The sequence below is a fragment of the Chrysemys picta genome, chromosome 2 (assembly GCF_011386835.1).
Source record: "Chrysemys picta bellii isolate R12L10 chromosome 2, ASM1138683v2, whole genome shotgun sequence".
NCBI classification, from domain to species: Eukaryota; Metazoa; Chordata; order Testudines; family Emydidae; genus Chrysemys; species Chrysemys picta.
The window spans coordinates 19784850-19803020 of NC_088792.1; the positions used below are offsets into that span (position 1 = coordinate 19784850).

Here is an 18171-nt window from a genome sequence, read left to right on the forward strand (position 1 = left end):
TGATTGTGACTGCATTAGTATGTTGATAGGATTACAACATTCTAGCCAAATGCTTCCACAAAATGTAAGATCTCAGATAAAATTCAATAAGTGTAGGATAAAATAAATCTTTGAAAAGTATATTGGTCTGTGTAGCAGCATCAAGACCTACACACTGCTGAAATCATCATTTAATGTATTCCATGTGCTGCATCCAATATGAATTTTTAATATTTAGGAAGGCAGAAAAGACACTGTGAGCTACATTTAGATTTTGCAGCTGGAACCCAACACTTCAGAGATCAAGCTTTCCAATATAGGATCATGCAAAAAATATGTATGGATTTGTTGCATCCCAATAGACCACCACATTGACTTGTTCAAATGGAGCATTAGATTAGCAACTATTTAGAGCTTGTCTATAGAGTGAGTAACTTCTCATGCAAGCTGGGATGTGAATCGTACAGCATACCAGCTTGCCACACAATAGCTCACTGCATAGAAAAGCCCTTAATCTGTGCAAGAAAATCCTCCTGAGAATGCAGAAAGGTTGGGTTTTGGGGGCAAACCTAAGCCCTAGAAGAACAAGTGCTGATACATTAACACTCCTTTTCATCTACAGTTTCTCCAAGGACCTAATCCAGCTGTCACTGAAGTTTTTCCAGTGATTTCAATGGGAGCTGGGTCAGGCTCTAAGGCATATAAAAGTCAGATATTTGCCTCAAAATGTTTCCACTTCTCACCCATAACTATGCTTTGCATTAGGATAACGCAGTGCAGTACAACTTGCTCGTTTGTTGAAATGTTTTCTCAGGTAACTCTGACAAACAAAATTCTACAGCTACCTTTTATAATTATACCAGGAGCTTTAACTCCTGGTACCTCAAATGTGGACCACATGTTTCCATGGGAATGAAGGCCACAGTCACTACCAAGTGCTTCCTTTTTCCTGGGAGTGAATTTAATATTATGGGCTGCGTGGGTACCACAGGCCTCATTTTAGATTGTCAACAGAGTGACTTGGTGTGTGTTTCTTGTGGTACATTTTTTAAAACTAGAAGAAACCAGGATTTCAGAAATAAGGAGCCCCACTTTCTAGTACTCTAATGTTCTTTATCAGCAAACCCCTCTTCTGTAGGATAGCCCCAGTTTTCATGAAGCAAAGTTGTGTTCTGTAAGCTAAACTGCACTTTGGGTTGCAGAATGTTGAGGTATCAGAGGTAGCCCATCATCCACAGTGTGGTTATCATGAACATCATCACAGAGGCCTTGATGGTCACAGCTTTTACTTGGCCATGTAGGGGGAGTAAAAAGCAATAACCCCTCCCGGCTCTCCTACTGAGACGGGGGGAGGGATAGCTCAGTGGTTTGAACATTGGCCTGTTAAACCCAGGGTTGTGAGTTCAGTCCTTGAGGGGGCCATTTAGGAATCTGGGGCAAAAATCTGTCTGGGGATTAGTCCTGCTTTGAGCAGGGGTTGGACTAGATGACCTGAGGTCCCTTCCAACCCTAATATTATATTATTGTGAATATTGCCTTAATGAGTAGAGCAGGGACACCTTGCCCAATACTACTTCCCCCAAAAGTGAGTGGGCAGGGAAAGAGATGAAGGGGGAGTAGATGGAGATTTTGCTTTGCTCTGCAGCTTCTCCCACCTTCCACCCCCTACCACAGCCAGAGAAGCTGTGTGAGAACATGGGGTTGAGTAATTTCCTCAGAGCCAGGGGGACCAGGGAGGGACTTTCAACTAGTTTTGCAAGCCCAGGTGTGACACAGGAGCTAAGACTAAGTCAGGCTTTTTTTGAAACTCATATTTTAATATTTCATTGCCCATTCCCACTCCCAGCTCCAGTGAGCAGAAGCTACCAATGTCATTGACCTAATGATTGATTAGTATACTTTGTGTAATGCACAGAATGTTACTAGAGAGCGTGGTATACTTGATGGAATGAAACTACATAATTCTGTTCTGAAGTCACAAGTATTAGACATTGCCTTTGTCTGGTTAGTGGGAGAAGTAGAAGACACTGCACCTAAAAGAGTATCTTTAACAATTACTGCTGTTGCCAGCCTCAGCTCTCTCTTGTTAGTGCTTTTGCCATGTTTGTAGCAGTGCTTTGCAAGGGAGGAAGTGGGGAGTAGATCAAACCCTTGCTCCATCCTTCTTCCACCTTTGCCTATTGAAGAGAAAGAACTATTTGGTTAGGCTTTGGCTGCCCTCAGGTCGAAGCACTGTGCAATTTGGATGCTTTCTTTCCATATATCCCTCTGTTCCTTCTGCTCTTGCTGGGCCCTTTTACAGGTAAGGAAGAGTGGTCCTATGGATAGGTGGCATGTCCTAGATTCTTTTCCTGGCTGTTCCTCTGACTTCCTTGGGGAAAATCACAAAATCTCTCTGGGTCCTGGGTTTATCACCTGAAATATGGGGATTGCAATGCAACCCTGACTCACAAGGGTGTTGGAGGCTAAATTAATTAATGTTTGAAAGATGCTCAAATGGAAGGCACTGGATAATGTCAGGGCATTTCTATCCTCTTTATTTAGTTGCTGTCAGTCTTGCATTTCTCAAAGCTCCTGACCTACTTTTCAGATTCTTCTTCTAATATCAATGATAAAACAAAATTATTTGCTCTTTCTAATTATATTTTTCTTTCAAGTACAAAGCCAAGAAACAGAATAAACAGCTGAAATACAGATGTCACTTTCAGATGCTTACTGGCATACAGCATGGATTCTCAGCCTGAGTTCAAGACCTTTTGTATGCCTTGATCCCAAACCACATTAAAGGAGGGTTCCAAAATTTTATTTTGTTGTGACGTGGGGGTCATGAGGTGGAAAAAGTTGAGAGCCACTGACATATAGCATTATCCCCAGCATTTCTCTAAGATCAAAGGGAGTGAGATTTTCACAAATGTCCCACTTTACTTACCGTTGGGGTGACATTCTTTGTACAAAAAAACCCTCCACATCACAGCAAATGGAATTACTCTTTTGAACTCCACATGCGCTTAATTTGGACAAAACACTTTTGCTGTCAAAAAAAAAAAAAAAGGGGGCACCTAAAACAAGAACCAGTGCAAAGCTACTTCTCCCCACCATCATCCATAATTTTTCAAAGCAGGCAAAATCCCAAATTAATAGAGTGTCTAAATGTGAAGGTTTTAATGCTGCTCTAGCTGTGAGCCCAGATTTGCTGAGTGATAATTCAACCTGGTCAGAAAGCAGAGTCCATTGGATGTTTCAGTGCTAAGGGAAATCCAGTGGAAGCTAGGAAAATAAGGCAGGGAGAAGGTGCAATAAATAATATTTAAGATCCTGTGAATGTGTTTGTTTCGGTCTCTGAGTGTTTCTAAGTCAAACTTGGTCCTGGTGAACTTTGGCCGGACGATTTTCCTTAGCCACAGCCAAAAATTTAGCATCACAAGGTCGTGATCACTTCCAATATCAGCACCAGGGAAGTTCCTTGTTTTAGGTCTGTTAATCCCAGAATGAGATTGGTTTTGCACCATGAGGTAGTCGATCTGGCTGTGATGTAGACCATTAGGTACGTGCCATATTGATTGTCTGGATGCTTTATGTGCGCCTAATGTGTTTGCAGGAACCAGATTGTTATAGCTGGCAAACTCCAGAAGTCTCAATCCTCTCTCATTGGTTACCGCATTACAGAAAGGGCCACAATAATCTCGCCAGTCTGCCTGTGCGTCAGTACCCACTTTAGCATTCCAATCTCCTTGTACAATCAGGATATCTTTCTTGGGTACCTTATCGATGATGTCTTGGAGCTGATTGTAAAAATCTTCAATTTGCTCATCGTCATAGTCTGTTGTAGGGGCATAGACTTGTTCCACTGTGATATTAAATGGTTAAAGCAATGATTGGCTGAAAATTTGTCCCGCTGCTTGCTCTAGAGGAAGACGTAGAAACAATAACCAACAATTTTGACTCTGTAATGAATGAGGCAGCAATGGACATCCTTGAGAAACATCGTAAGAAGACAAATCCATGGGTCACAAATAAAATACTACAAATGTGTGACAGTAGAAGAGAACTTAAGAGAGACAAGAACAGCACTTAGGGTGTTAATAAATACAGAGCAATTGGCAGAAAAATCAAGAAAGGAATGAAAGTGGCCAAGGAGATATGGATTGAAAAACAATGCTCTAAAACTGAAGAGTGTATCAATAATAAAAATAGCAAATGAGCCTCCCAGGTTGAAAAATATCTGATGAAGGAAAGATGGACCAAAGCTAACACAGTTCAAGACAAAGAAGGGAATAGTCTTATAGAAGAAAGGAACATCATCAATAGGTGGACAAACTACTGCTCTGATCTATACAACCACCAGACAAATGGAGATCCTAGTGTCTTAGACAGCCCAGATTCAACAGAGGACAATGACTTTCCAGTACTGCGTGAAGAAGTGGACACAGCTGTGAAATCATTCAAGAAAAGAAAGGCTACAGGTATTGACAACATCCCAGCCGAATTTATGAAATTCCGAGGAGAAATATAATAGATGTACTCCCCAAGTTCTGCAACAAGAGCTGACAGACCAGTCAGAGGCCCTCCACATGGACACAGTCACTAATCATCACTCTGCCAAAGAAAGGCAACCTGCAATTGTGTCAAAATTACTGGACTACAAGCTTAATTAGCCATCCTAGTGAAGTGATGTTGAAAGTCATATTGAACAGATTGAAGCCACAAGCAGAGAATTCATTGCTGAAGAACAGGCTGGCTTTCATGCTGGAAGTACCACAGAACAGATTTTCAACCTTCATGTTCTATGTGAGAAGTACTTACAACACCAGGACAGCTACCACATCTTTGTTGACTTCAAGAAGGCGTTTGACAGAGTATGGCACAAAGTTCTCTGGGCAACCATGAAGAAGTACAATGATGGTCGTCAGCTTATTCGTACCATTAAACAGCTGTATGCCAAGGCCAGCAGTGCAGTTCTCGTCAATGGCACAATAGGAGGGTGGTTTTGCGCCACTGTTGGAGTCCAGCAAGGCTGCCTTCTTTCCCCCACACTGTTCAACATCTACGTGGAGCACATAATGATGATGCCCTAGCAGATCACATATGCACAGTCAGCATTGGGGGCGAACAATCTCAAATCTTCGGTTTGCTGATGACATTGATGGCCTGGCAGGCAGTGAAAATGAACTTGCCAACCTTGTGAAATGATTGGATGAAACCTCCACAAAATATGGCATGGAAATCAGTGCAGAAAAAAACCAAGCTGATGACAAACAAACGTGATGGGATCAGCTCACATATCACTGTCAGTGGACAAGAGCTGGAGACAGTAAAAAGTTCAAGTATTTGGGGGCAATCATCACTGATGAAGGATCCAAAGCAGAAATTCGGGCAAGAACTGCACAAACAGCAGCAGTGGCAAAGCTAAAGCCAATTTGGAGGAATAAGAACATCTCCCTGGAATCCAAACTGAAACTGCTGCACACATTGGTCATCTCCATTATTCTGTATGCGTGCGAGACATGGACCCTTATGGCAGAATTTGAATGGAAAATACAGGTAGTAGAGATGAGATGCTTCCGTAAAATCCTGGGCATCTCCGACTTTGACCACATCGCTAATGAAGAGGTCAGCAACATCATCACCCAATGCGCTGGGTCATATGCAGACCTCCTGATGACTGTGAAGAAGTTCAAGCTGAAGTGGTACGGTCATGTAACAAGACCATTTGGCCTATCCAAGATCATCCTCCAAGGGCCAGTACAGGGGAAGAGAAGAAGAGGTAGACAGAAGAAGAGATGGATTGATGACATAAAAAAGTGGACAGGAATGGACTTTGCGGAGACTCAAGCTCTGACACACAATTGTCAGGGGTGGAGACAATAGGTTGATTGCTCATCAGTGATGGTGTCCCAATGACTTATGTGGTTATGGCAGTGATGATGATGATGAATGTGTATGCAGTACTTCATAAAACCCTCAGTCAGAAATGCCAGAGAGATCAGAAACAGAACTATACGGTAAAACCTCAATAATGTCCAGCTTATCGGTAAATAGCAGTGTGGCTTTTTGAATGTTTGGGGCCAGGATCAGAGCTGATGCGTAAGACTCACATCCGATGTGTCAGTGAACAGAAGGAGGTCTACGTTGACGCAGTATGTTCTGAGGAGCAAGAAAAAGGTGTAAGTCAAGGAAGGGGGTGGCCTAGTTTATCTTCTATCTACTTACACCCTCCTGTATATTGCTTTTCTTTCTGTACTCCTCTCTGGTGTTTTGGTGCGAGACTTCCTGAGAGTCACAGTAAAACACTCAGTGAGGGGAAGGGAATGAGTTGTTACACGGTGGTAAGTGGGAGTGAGTCTAAGCGAGTCTTGGTCTACATGAGGCTAAGCTGGTGCAATATGTTGGGGCGTTGTAAGAAGGTGGTGTTTACATGACTGTAGCTTCCTCTAGACTTCTTGGACTCATTCACACCCACCTGTGACTCTGGCTCTTGGCCATTTTAAAGGAATGTGCATCACACAGCCCTTTTGATCTAACTTTTTTCCATTTTAGATATGATGACTACACATATTTATGAAGTCCTATTCAGTGAGTGCCAGATGATGGCTGCTCCAAAACCTGTGCCCTGGGGGAGGGGGCACCCACACCAAATACTCCCACAAAGGAAGAAGCAATGTTATGACCTCCCTCACTCTGCAAGCGCAGGGGTTTGGGGAGAGGACCCTAGCATAGCTGTGAGCGCTGACTAGCCCCGAGGAAGTATGCCTGGGCATTGCTGTCACAGCAGACAGAGACTGACGAGCTGTGCTGGTAAGGCAGGGTGAGGAGGGAGGAATGTGCTACCCCTTTTCCACAAGTGTAACAAGGGTGACAGTACAGGGGATACCCTTTCCTCTCTCCCTTCAAAGCACTCTGGCTGCTCCTCCCATGGATACACACAGTTACCCAAGAGGAATCATCTCAGATATGGATGTGGCCCATCATATTTATTGGTCCTATACTTTGATCGAGAGTGAATGAAATAAACACCAGAATATAATACTATGAAATAAACTGTAGTCTGAGTGGCTGTTTGTGCCACTATGTTCACAGCGATATATGGTACTGTGTGAATTAGGGTGACCAGATGAGAGGAAGAAAATATCGGGACACATGGGGGGGGGGGTCACCTGCGGAGCAAAAAAAAAAAAGGAGTGCCACGAAATATCGGGACTAATTGAGTCCCGACCAAAGATCGGTCGGGGCGCGGGACAAACGCCTAAATATTGGGACGGTCACCCTATTGTGATGGGTGGAAAAAGTGCACTGCTGTTTGGATTTTGTTGTTTGTTTCCTTGTTCTGATGCCTTTACTTAATATTCCCTGTCCTTTGTTATTTCTAGGAGCTGGTGGGGAGTAATCCTCCACAAAGAAACTGGAAAGGAATTGCAATTGCTTTACTTGTTATTCTGGTTATCTGCTCCCTGATTGTCACCTCTGTTATACTCCTGACACCAGGTATTTATAACCTTTAACTCGCTTGCGTTCTGTTTTTCTTTTGTAAGTTTGCACTTCCAAGGGCAGAGACATGATAAAGTGAATGCAAAGTAGAGATCAAATAGTTTCCTATTCTTTAGCTTCCTTTAACATTGGGTGCAGAACACTGTCCAGAACATTATTTTATATCAGGGCTCTCTAGAGTCCTGATCCAAAGCCCTTTTCAGTTGATAGAAGGATCCATTTGACTTCAGTGGGGTTTGGATCAGATCCCAGCTCTTTATTTTTCTAAGAATATAAAACACAACCGTGCACTACACAGCTTTGTCGTGGAGTAAATAATTTATACTTCCCAATGGGTGATCTTTAAACTTCATCTTTCAGCTGTATTCTGTATGCCTAGCCTTTGTAAATTACTTCTCTTACGATAACTGCCAAGTACCAGGCAGAGGCCATAGGCTTGAATTTTAATGTGACATCATTATGTTTATTGATTATTACATATTTCTATGGCCTGTAAATTTCCATGGCTATTTACAGAATAGAGGTAAGATGCTTTCCCTGCCCTGAAGAGCTGGCAATCCACACAAGACAAGAGAAACAAATGTAAGACAAGACATAGCACAACAATTCAGTAACAGGAAGGTTTAGTGGTTGCTAAAGATGGAGGGTGGAAGGTTTCCCTGAAGAGATGGGTTTGACGGAGGAAAAGAGAAGGTTCTCTGTGAACAAGAACAGATGGGTGGTTGCAGGCCTACCAAGCAACATGATAAGAAGCCCAGAGCCAAAACAGGGAAAGGAGACAAAGGGAAGCAACAGGAAAGAGAAGAACATAGGGTATGCAAATGCAAGCTGTGGGAGCAACATTGCACCAAATTTTGTGCAGGTACCAGTGCTTCATGTACTCCTTAGTAAGTTTGACTTACCTTCTGTGGCAAGATGGCTGGAGTCTACAATCCCAGAGATTCTGTGTCAGCCTCAGATAAATCAAGAAATGCAGGTTTCTATTACACTCAATATGAAAATGAATTAGACAACCACTACATTATCCCTTCTGCTATTTAACTTGATACCATATTCAATTTATTTGATTCATCTCTCTACATTTTAAGTGTGCTGCAGAATTTTGAACTAGGTCTTCAGCTGGTGTAAATGTACATGGCAGTATTGACTTAAGTATAGCTATGCCAAGATCAGTGGACTGACGATCTGGGTCCTAGTATTGGAAACACACCACTGCATTGTAGGATTTATCAGACAGAAGCTGGAGGTTTGGCTAGCTGGGGTAGGGGCAGTTGTAGCGTTTGACACCTGAAAAGATGTAGCTGTCAGTTTGGCATTGTGGGATAAGCACGTTAGCTGGATGTTTGTGCTAAAATGATGCACAGCGAAGTAGTTAAGGTTACTGTTTAAACTTCATAATTAGGTTTCAAAGTTAACACCCCATTGAGATGAATCTGTCTGTTCAGTGCACAGTGAGCTATTTTTTTTAGATTTTCTGCAGACTCAGCTTGCATCATCTAGGTAGGCAGAAATTTTCCTGCACTGCATCTTCAGAGCTAGTAGTTGGTGAACAACTTGTCATTGAAGTAATCTGCTGTGACTCAAAAGACATGTATTGAACAGATATGATGAGTAAGCTCTTATTTTTACATAATAGTGTGTGTGTATAAGCACATGTGTGCATACAGATATACCTTTTCTCTCTTGGGATGTACATATATGATATAACTATAAGAACACACAGAGCAAATAAAATGTAGGGAAATTTTCCTGGAAATAATAGTGTTCCAGACTCAATCCTACAATTGCCACCCCTATAATACCATAGTCCTGTTCCTGTTGGCCTGCTGCTGAAAACCTCTTCCTTTCTTTGTCCAGTTACTCTTCCCTCATACCTACCTTTAATACATCTATCACTGACCTGGAACCAGCTCTCAGTTTAGTCCATTGCTTTGAGCCACTGCTCCAATGGCCCTCTCTACAGTGTTTCCCCCAGGCTTGCAGTGTATAGATCTTCAGGAATCAATCATGAGCATGATGCAGGTAGGTAGAGTCTGAGGCACTTTGGGAACCCACTGCAGAATGAAGGATTACAATACAGCTTTAAGCAAAGCAGCAGTGATTAATTGTATCCATGCCTAGCACATGATGGTGGGGTTTTCACGCAGGGTCAGAGTCAGGGCATGCTCTTCAGAAAGAAGGGTAAGTGGGAGGTGTGGAGAAGGGGGAGGTTAGGTGGCTGGAGCCCAGTAATTGAGGAAGAGGGTTTTATATGCCTTTTTAAATTTCTCTTCCAAATTGATCAAAACCTTTAAAAAAGGTTTTAACTCTGGGTTCAATTTCTGGTTAGGCTGAGATTTATGCTGGTTCAAATGTTTAAGAAACAGGTCACTCTCCCTATTTTAAGCTAGCCCATAAATTATGGGCAGAGTTCACTACATGCATTAGAAAGTCTAATTAGTAACAGCAGTGCTTAATTTTCAACTGCTTTTTTATGTCTTATTTTACAAAACCCTACTAAAATTGTGAAATTTCAGTGATTTATATTCCTTTAGACTTGCAGGGGCAGCATTTTCAAGTCCCGTATCTGCTTGTCTTAGCAGATATTTGCTAGTGAGTATCTGCTTGTGCAAAATTGCCCACAAAACCCATAGTAGTTTGTGGCTTCAAATACAGGTTTGTGTGAGTGCAGCTGTTCCAACCTGCTTTGAAATGCAGGCTAGTGCCTGCTGCCCATTCACATCAATGAACCCCCCCAAACTTTGCTTGAGTCCAGTGTTGTAGGATTGATACTTTACCAACAATATTTAGCTCCCTTCTCACAAAAGGGTGATAGAAACTAATATGTAAATCAAAACAAAGTAGGAGAGACTTGCTATCAGTTGGTCCAATCCTGCAGTGCTTTCTCAATCAAAGTTCTCATTGACTTCAGTGGGTGTTTTGCCTAAGGAAGATCTTCAGGATCAGGCTCTGTATTCAGAAAGCAAAGCTAAGCAATGACTTTATGCATGTTTCCTCTTAGGGTACGTCTACACTGCAGCTGGAAGCATGCTACCCAGTGCAAGACACCACCAGCTGTGCTCAAGCTAGAGTGCTAAAAATAGCAGCGTAGCTGGGGATTGTGTGGGGGGCAACTCAAAGACAAACCTGCCCAGACCCCGCCCCCATATACATACTTAGACAGCTAGTCCGAGCCATCGCCTGTGCTACCCCGGCTTTGCTGCTATTTTTAGCATGCTAGCTCAAGCAAAGCTAACACATGTCTGTCTATCCATGCTAGGAAACCTCCCAGCTGCTGTGTAGAGGTACCCTTAGTCTTTAACATTTTCTGGAGATACACTTCAAGATGGTTCCTTTCAAGTGTGACCTATAACTGTATAAGTAAGTGCATCCAATTCCCTATTAAATTTTTAGCAGATGTCACAGGCACAGAGATAGTCTGAAAGGCAGTCACTGTAAAGCATTAGCTCACTGAGCACTACCAGTAGCTGCACAGTCGGTGAGCCACGAGCATGACGCAGTGTGCCTAGCATCACACAGGCTGTTCTAAAACAGTGGCAAAAAAACCCCTCATATGTGTTTTCCATTTTATTTTCTGAATTTCTATTATTGAATTTCCTGTTGTTGTAATTGCCCAGAGGGGACCTGAGCATAAGTTAGAGTAACCTTTCCAGAATATGAGGCATGCAAAGGTGGCTTAAAGCCACCGTATCCTGCTGGGATATCAGTTTCCGTGTACCAGCAAGACACCAGAAATCCTATTTTTCTAGCTGCACAAATCTGGGTTTTACAGCTCTAGCTGTGGTAAGGTGTAACAGGGAGTCTTTAAGGGCTAGGGAGTCTGGGCCCAGTCTGCCTTTTTCAATAATCAGACCCAGCTGAGAAGGAGTCACATGTTTCCTATAAAGGGCTGAGAAAACGGGGTTGGTGGTGGAGCTGTGGGAAGCAGGTGGGTTCCTGTGGCTGGCTCTGGAGCAGTATAGGAAGATGCAAGGGGAAATACCTTTGGGCCCTGCTTGGTCAGGGGAAGCTTTGTTTGTATTGCTTTGTGAGTGTGTGGTGTTGGCTCAAGGCACCTTATTCCAGCTGCTCAAAACACAGAACAGGGTCCTTGGTTAGTCTACAACCTGAAAGTACATAGGCCAACACTAACTGAGGTTAATGTTCTCCTCAGCATGTTGTGGGCTACGTTGTACCCATTAGCGTGGCTGCTCTGTGTGTGTGAGATGGGAACAATAGTGCCGCCTAATCCTCCACTCCTTTGGAGTGTTAGGATTGCCCAGGCCCTATATAGAGAGAGTGGTCCCGGTGCTTGTCTGAGTGCAGTTGTCCCTGGCCTGTGTGGATAGGGAAGGATCATGCCCTCTACCCAATCCCCATCCCCAGGCTCCAATGTTGAAACAAGGGAGTGTCTGTCCTTATGACTTTGCTGGAAGACTAGGGACCCAACGTATATATCCAAATGTTTGTTCCATAGTGAATTTTCCCAGTAAATAGTTTCCCCCTCAACTGGTGGCTCACCTTGCTATTTAGGCTTTGGCAGCTCTACTGTTCCTCCCCCACCTACTCTGGTTACCCAGTTTGCTGCCACCAGGTACTAAGTATTAGCACCCTGCTGTTTATCACTCATTGAAGAGATCTGTTTCCTTGAGTTCCTCAGAATCTATATTGTTGGTTTAATAAAAATGTGAAGAGCATGGAAAAATATTATTGCATAGAGGGGTTTGACAGGGGATTTGCGTGAGGCTATTTCAGTTCCTGTAGCGAGTGAGGCCAAATCAAGTAAAACAATTAAAGACTCAATCATAGTTTGAAAATAGGAAAACTGAAAGAACATGTTATAACCTGGTACAGGATGGGTGAACACCTGCTAGTGAAACAAAACATGTTTCACAGTTATTACTAAGTAGCTCTGGGTTGCTCAGTAGCTGCAGAGTAGTGAAGTAAAAAGCCATTTTGTTCTCCCTTAATTGGCTTCAAGGAGCCTGTTTCCACTGTATATAAATGCATAGCAAGTTAATATTAAACAGTAGTAAAGAAAATTAGGGCCACATGATACCAGCACACCTCAGGCAATCAGATCCTACAGTGATGTTGTAGAAGTAGATAGACCTGCACTAGTGACCTCCAAAATGTGGCTTTATTCGTGCATTTGAGGAATAAATATGCATACTAAGGGCTGATTGAAAATTATTCAGTTTTTTTGCCCCAGAACTGCAGGACAAAAAGGGGGGTTCCAGCTAAAAAATTGTTTAGTTTTTCTATAAAAAGCAATAATTTTCCATTTTCCACTCAGCTATGTACCTAATCTAGGATCCACTGATATTGTATATGCTCTTCATCCGTTGGCCTGAGATTCTTTATCATGTATTCATGAAATAGTTTGTGTAGATGTGGCGTGGAAATGACTATACAAATGAGATGTCATGTTAGTATGGGAGTGTCTACCATGCCTGGTGTGAACTTCATATGTCCAGTGCCAAGCTAATAACAGCGCTGTACCTTCCCTCTAACCATCCTGACTCCTGAGTGCTTATTAAACACTGCAGACATTAATTATACCCCAGATAATATTAACTTTCCTTTAAGAATCACAAGCTGTTGATCTTCTCTGCACTTGCTTTGGATTGTCACCAGACCTCTAATGCCGTACTGGTTCAGTTTTTAATAGGGCCCACAGAGGAGACACTCACTTAACTACTTGAATCCTACATGCCATATTGCATTACACACTGGAATCAGAAGACTTTTTAAAAAAATGTCAGCAATGTCTGGGAATCTTGATGTCACTTCTGGCTCCCCCCCCCAACCCAAAAAAGGCGCTAGATTGCTTTATCCGTACCAGTCTCAGGCTAGCCAAAGTATGTCTCAGCAAATTCTAAAGATGGGCAAGAGACTCAGAATTCAGAGCAGAAGGGGAATCATGAAAATATTGTGGTTCTTGCTGAAGAGTGCTGAGAAGATAGCATCTTAATGCCCTCGAGAAGTTCTGCCTCTTCAGTGGAATGCCCCCACTAGTTCTGTTTTCTAGCAGCTGGTACAAAATCCCTCTGTTGTATAGTGCACCAGTTAGGTGCCCTGTATTTAAGTTTCACTGCATAAGCACCTTCAATATGTGTTCAACACTACATTACAAAGGTGGGGATGGGGCACCATAAGAGAATAAATAGTACAGGAACCAGTTTTCTTTTTGCTTCTGCTATTCTCCTCTTTGTCTCCTCCCCCACCCCTGTTCCACAGCAATGAGGCTAGCTTCTGAAAAGACAGCGTTTGGCCCAACCCCAGCCAGCTGTGTTCAGGCAATCAGCTGGTGCCTCAAACACCTGACCTGAAGAATTACACATCAAAGCAATCTTTGTTTTAAAAAAGTGAAGTTAGTTCATACCTGAAGATACATGAAGATTTGACATTTAATTGTGTGAAATTAGTGCCAGACAATGAAAGACTTGCTCGCATTTATGTTTGAATTCCCTTGTCTCCCTATTATTGTATCTCAGTGTACCATTGGATGAGTTCCAGACTCAAAGGATTCTTTTTAAGTCCTTCTGCCATAGAGCAGTTGCTACTGTTTTGTGGTCTTCTGTACCAAGATTTCTACCCTTTTGATGTTGAAATTGATTCTCCTCCTATTATGTGAAGATATATAGTGGGAGTCCTGTCCTAGTGCATGAGAGTTTGTGATGATAGCATCCAAGATATGTAGGAAGCATTTTTGGGGGGTAGGTAAGGAAGGGCAATAGAAGTAGCATCATCAGGAGACACAGTATGGGTGAATGATGCTGAGCCTATCCTTCTGCCATCTACTAAGAAGTCTTCCAGAGTCTCAAAATTATGTGCATGTAACCCAGAGAGCGGCTTTGTTTTCACAGTTATTGCAAATGAAGTTTTGTCTTCTTATTATAAATGTACCTGAGTAGGGGGAAGATTTATAAAGGAGCCTAAAGATGCGAAGAATCACCTAGTGGGATTTGCAAAAGCCCAGTTTAGTACCTAACTCCCCTTGAAATAATTTGTAAATCCCACCAAGAACCAATCTATATCTTTAGGTGCCTAACCACCTTTCTCAATCTCGACTTGTGTTTTGTTTTTCTTTTCCCACTGTTTGAATGTTTAACTTATGGCATAATTTAACCAGTGGTGTTAGAACAATCTCTTCAATAATTTGTATTGCTGTGACGAATACATTTAAAAAAAAAACAAGTTGTGTTCAGAAGAAACACATACCTTGGATCAGATTTTGGTCCTTTTGTAGTCATTGGGACCAGGCATTTGCACCTAATACACAGTATATATGAATTTCAGAATATTGGGCCAAATTTGACTTTACATTAAGGTCCCATTATACCACTCAGCCTGCCTACAGGGGCCTTAACATGACTGAGAATTCAGGCCATGGTGTTCTCCCATCTATTCTGAAATGTGGAAGAGCTCAGCATGGGGAGTTATATGCCATTCACAACTGTTTTCATTTGCAGATACATTTCAAATTAGGAATAACGCCTATTTCCTTCTGAATGTTTTACAGTTGAAGATAACAGCCTATCTCAAAAGAAAAAGATAACAGTGGAAGATCTGTTCAGTGCTGATTTCAAAATTCATGACCCAGAGGCTAAATGGATAAGTGGTGAGTCTTACACGCACACTTGACAATAATTCTACTCTCACTTTTTCTTTCCTCTTCCTGTCTTTCTTTCTCCCTCCTTTTCTCACTCTTTCTCCTGACTTGTGTCTCTAGTACCCAAATTCTTACTCCAGCTTTCCTCAGGGTAAATGTGTAAATTATATTTCTCCATTATACACAGCATCACATATGTGTCAGTAACCCCTAGAGGCCCCAATCAGGGCTGTTGGTTGGTGCCATTCAGACATGAAGTGAAAAAGACAGCCCCTATCCCAAACAGCTTATAATCATGGTAGCTGACAAGATGCAACAGGTGGTCAAAACAAATGGTTAGAGCACTATCATGGTCAGTCTTTATTTTACCATAAACAAATCTTCTGATTTATTTTTTCATAATGTATTCCCTCGCCAAAATATTTTTTTCAGGTAGAGAGGTGAAGCGTTGCTAGGCAACTAGCAACACAGTGGTCCAGCAACAGCTGGTCTGCTCCTTGTATGTGAGCGATGTATTCTTTTTATCCTGTCTTGCAATCTATATTTTCCAGTACCAAGGGGAAGAGACAGAATAATACCAGAATTAATACACACCATATTTGCAGCAGTGGAAATTGTTCTACAGATGCAAATTCCAGCCCCCCACTGGCATCTACTACAATCTAAATCAGCTCTTGCTGGAATCAAACAACAACGTGCTGTACCGCTCATTTAGGGACCAACCTGACTCTCATTAAAGTGAACGGGAATCTTTCTATTGACTTTAATTGGAGCTGAACCAGGTCCTTGCTGCTGCAATCTGCCTTTTGGGGGTGGGGGTCTACCCTGTGGGAGCAATTTTAATCCCCGGAGAGGGGTGGGGAGAGAGATTGCCAAGGGAATAGGCTGGATCAGTGCATCCCCCAGTCACCCTAAGCACATCCATCTCTAGCCAGCCCCATCCACCTTTTTTTCTGCTGCACTAGCCGCTGGTGGAGAAGCCATTGCAGGCAGTGACTGTCACTACAACCAATCGGCGACTTGCCAGAGGACTTCTGGCTGGTGAGTGCCCGTTTTCAGTTTCTGCACACCTGTTGGACTGTATCTCCCAGTACTGCAATCTATGGGGAGAATAAAGGTGGAAATACTTCTTGCATTTAGGAGTTCAGAAACCATTCTTTAGCATTATTATGTAACCTTTTCATGCCTAAAGGCTCCAATCAAGAGGCTGCTCCACTGCTCTGGGCACTGTACAGACACCTATTATGAAACATTCCTTGCCCCAGGTGAATTTCTTTGATTATTTTGCTTCATAATATCCTGTTCCTATGAATATTTTTGCACCTACACTCTGCCACTAGAATATTTGTGGGATGATAACGCAATATATTTTTTTTTTATTTGAACAAACATCAGGAGAATTTTCCAGCTCCACTTAGAGCTGGAAACTCAAAAACTAATTTCTTTCATGGTTAAAATGTGTTTTTCTGCACAATAATGTTCTTTTTTTTTTTCCTATGCAAATACAAGCTTTTCCGAACTGTTTGCATGCTGGTAATATCTATACGTTTTTATTAGCCTCTAATTTTTGGCAGGCATTATAACTCCCACATTTAATTGTTGGTAAAGGTCTGGATCCAGGGCCCACTGAAATCAATAGACCCTCTTGGACTTCAGTGGGCTTGGATCATACCCAAATAATCTAAGGTTCTATAAAAGTAAAAAAAAAAAATTAAGCTGTCATTGGTCAAGCCATTATAAACATTTCTGATTAAATGATTTTCCCTTTGGTGGTGGTTATAATAATTATGTTTCAGATTCTGATGTCAGGTACACCAGTATAAATCTGGAGGAACTCCATGAAACCAGTGATATTCCTTTAGAGTCACACCAGTGTAACTGAGAGCAGAGTCTTGCAGTAAAATACTATAATGCCCTTCATCCAAGAACCTCAAAGCACTTTACAAACATTAATTAATTCTTACAATACTCCTTTGGATAGGGAAATATTACACTCTTTTTACAGCTGGGTAACTGGTAAATCAGGATTACGATGACCAACAGTTCAGTGGAAGAGCTTGAAATAGAGCCCAGTAGTCCAAAGTTCTAGTCCATGCTTTGCCTACTACCCCATCCACCCTCTGTCCTGTTGTACCCAGCTGTTCTTGGTTCTCAAAATGCAAGTTCTTCTTCCCTTAGGACTCATTGAAGAAGCCTATTTCACACTAACACAGCTTAGTAGAAAATAGCGCTGAAAGATGTGTGTAAAAGTGGGAATTAATGGGTGGAAAGAACCCTGGTTGTTTTGGGATTCCGTCAAAATAATTGAAACCGTAACAGTGTCATATATCCTTGTCCCCATTCTTCCCTTGTTGTTAACAACACAACATAAACCACTCTAATGTAAAGAGATCTGAAAGCTAGATTGCAAAAATCGATGCTCTTGCCTCTTTTCGCGTCTACCAGATTTCCTTTAAAGGGTATTACTCTCTCGTTTTATTTTTTGTGTTGTTATAAAAGCCAAGAGTTTGTTAGCCTCGCCAACGATAAGCATGTTGCATGGCTAGGAGTATTCAAATGGTCTCAGTTATTTGCTTTCAAAGCAGTTCAGCTAATGAAATCTCTCAATTCTGATCCATTTGCTTCAGTGGGTTTTGGGGGTCTTTTCATTGATGTCAGTGGATCAGGTTCTAAAGTCCCAACACAAGAAGGCATCTCTCTTCAGGACAAAAATCCCATTGAAGTAAATGGAACATGCGTAAGCACTTTTCTGAATTGGGGCTTGAATGCAGGAAGTGTGTGGTTCTGACCTATACCGATGTAATCCCATTGATTTAATAGTAGTTAACAGAGAGAATTAATTCATGGTATGCCCACATCTTGAATGCTGCATGCAGATGTGGTCGCTCCATCTCAAAAAAGATATATTGGAATTGGAAAAGATACAGAAAAGGGCAACAAAAATGATTAGGGGTATGGAACAGCTTCCATATGAGGAGAGATTAATAAAACTTGGACTTTTCACTTTGAAAAGAGATGACTAAGGGCAGATATGATAAAGGTCTATAAAATCATGACTGGTGTAGAGAAAGAAAACAAGGAAGTGCTATTTACTCCTTCTCATAACACAAGAA

The 18171-nt window shown here is 42.0% G+C and overlaps 1 protein-coding gene across 6 annotated transcripts in view; it reads left to right on the forward strand.

Annotated features, from left to right (window-relative positions):
• DPP6 (dipeptidyl peptidase like 6) overlaps positions 1-18171 on the forward strand; it is a 783790-nt gene that overhangs the window by 502806 nt on the left and 262813 nt on the right. For all 6 annotated transcript variants that reach the window (XM_042859184.2, XM_042859187.2, XM_065582727.1 and 3 more), the window contains 2 exons: positions 7347-7461; positions 14969-15067. In XM_042859184.2, the coding sequence (XP_042715118.1) occupies positions 7347-7461; positions 14969-15067 (214 nt within the window). The remainder of the gene's footprint in view (positions 1-7346; positions 7462-14968; positions 15068-18171) is intronic.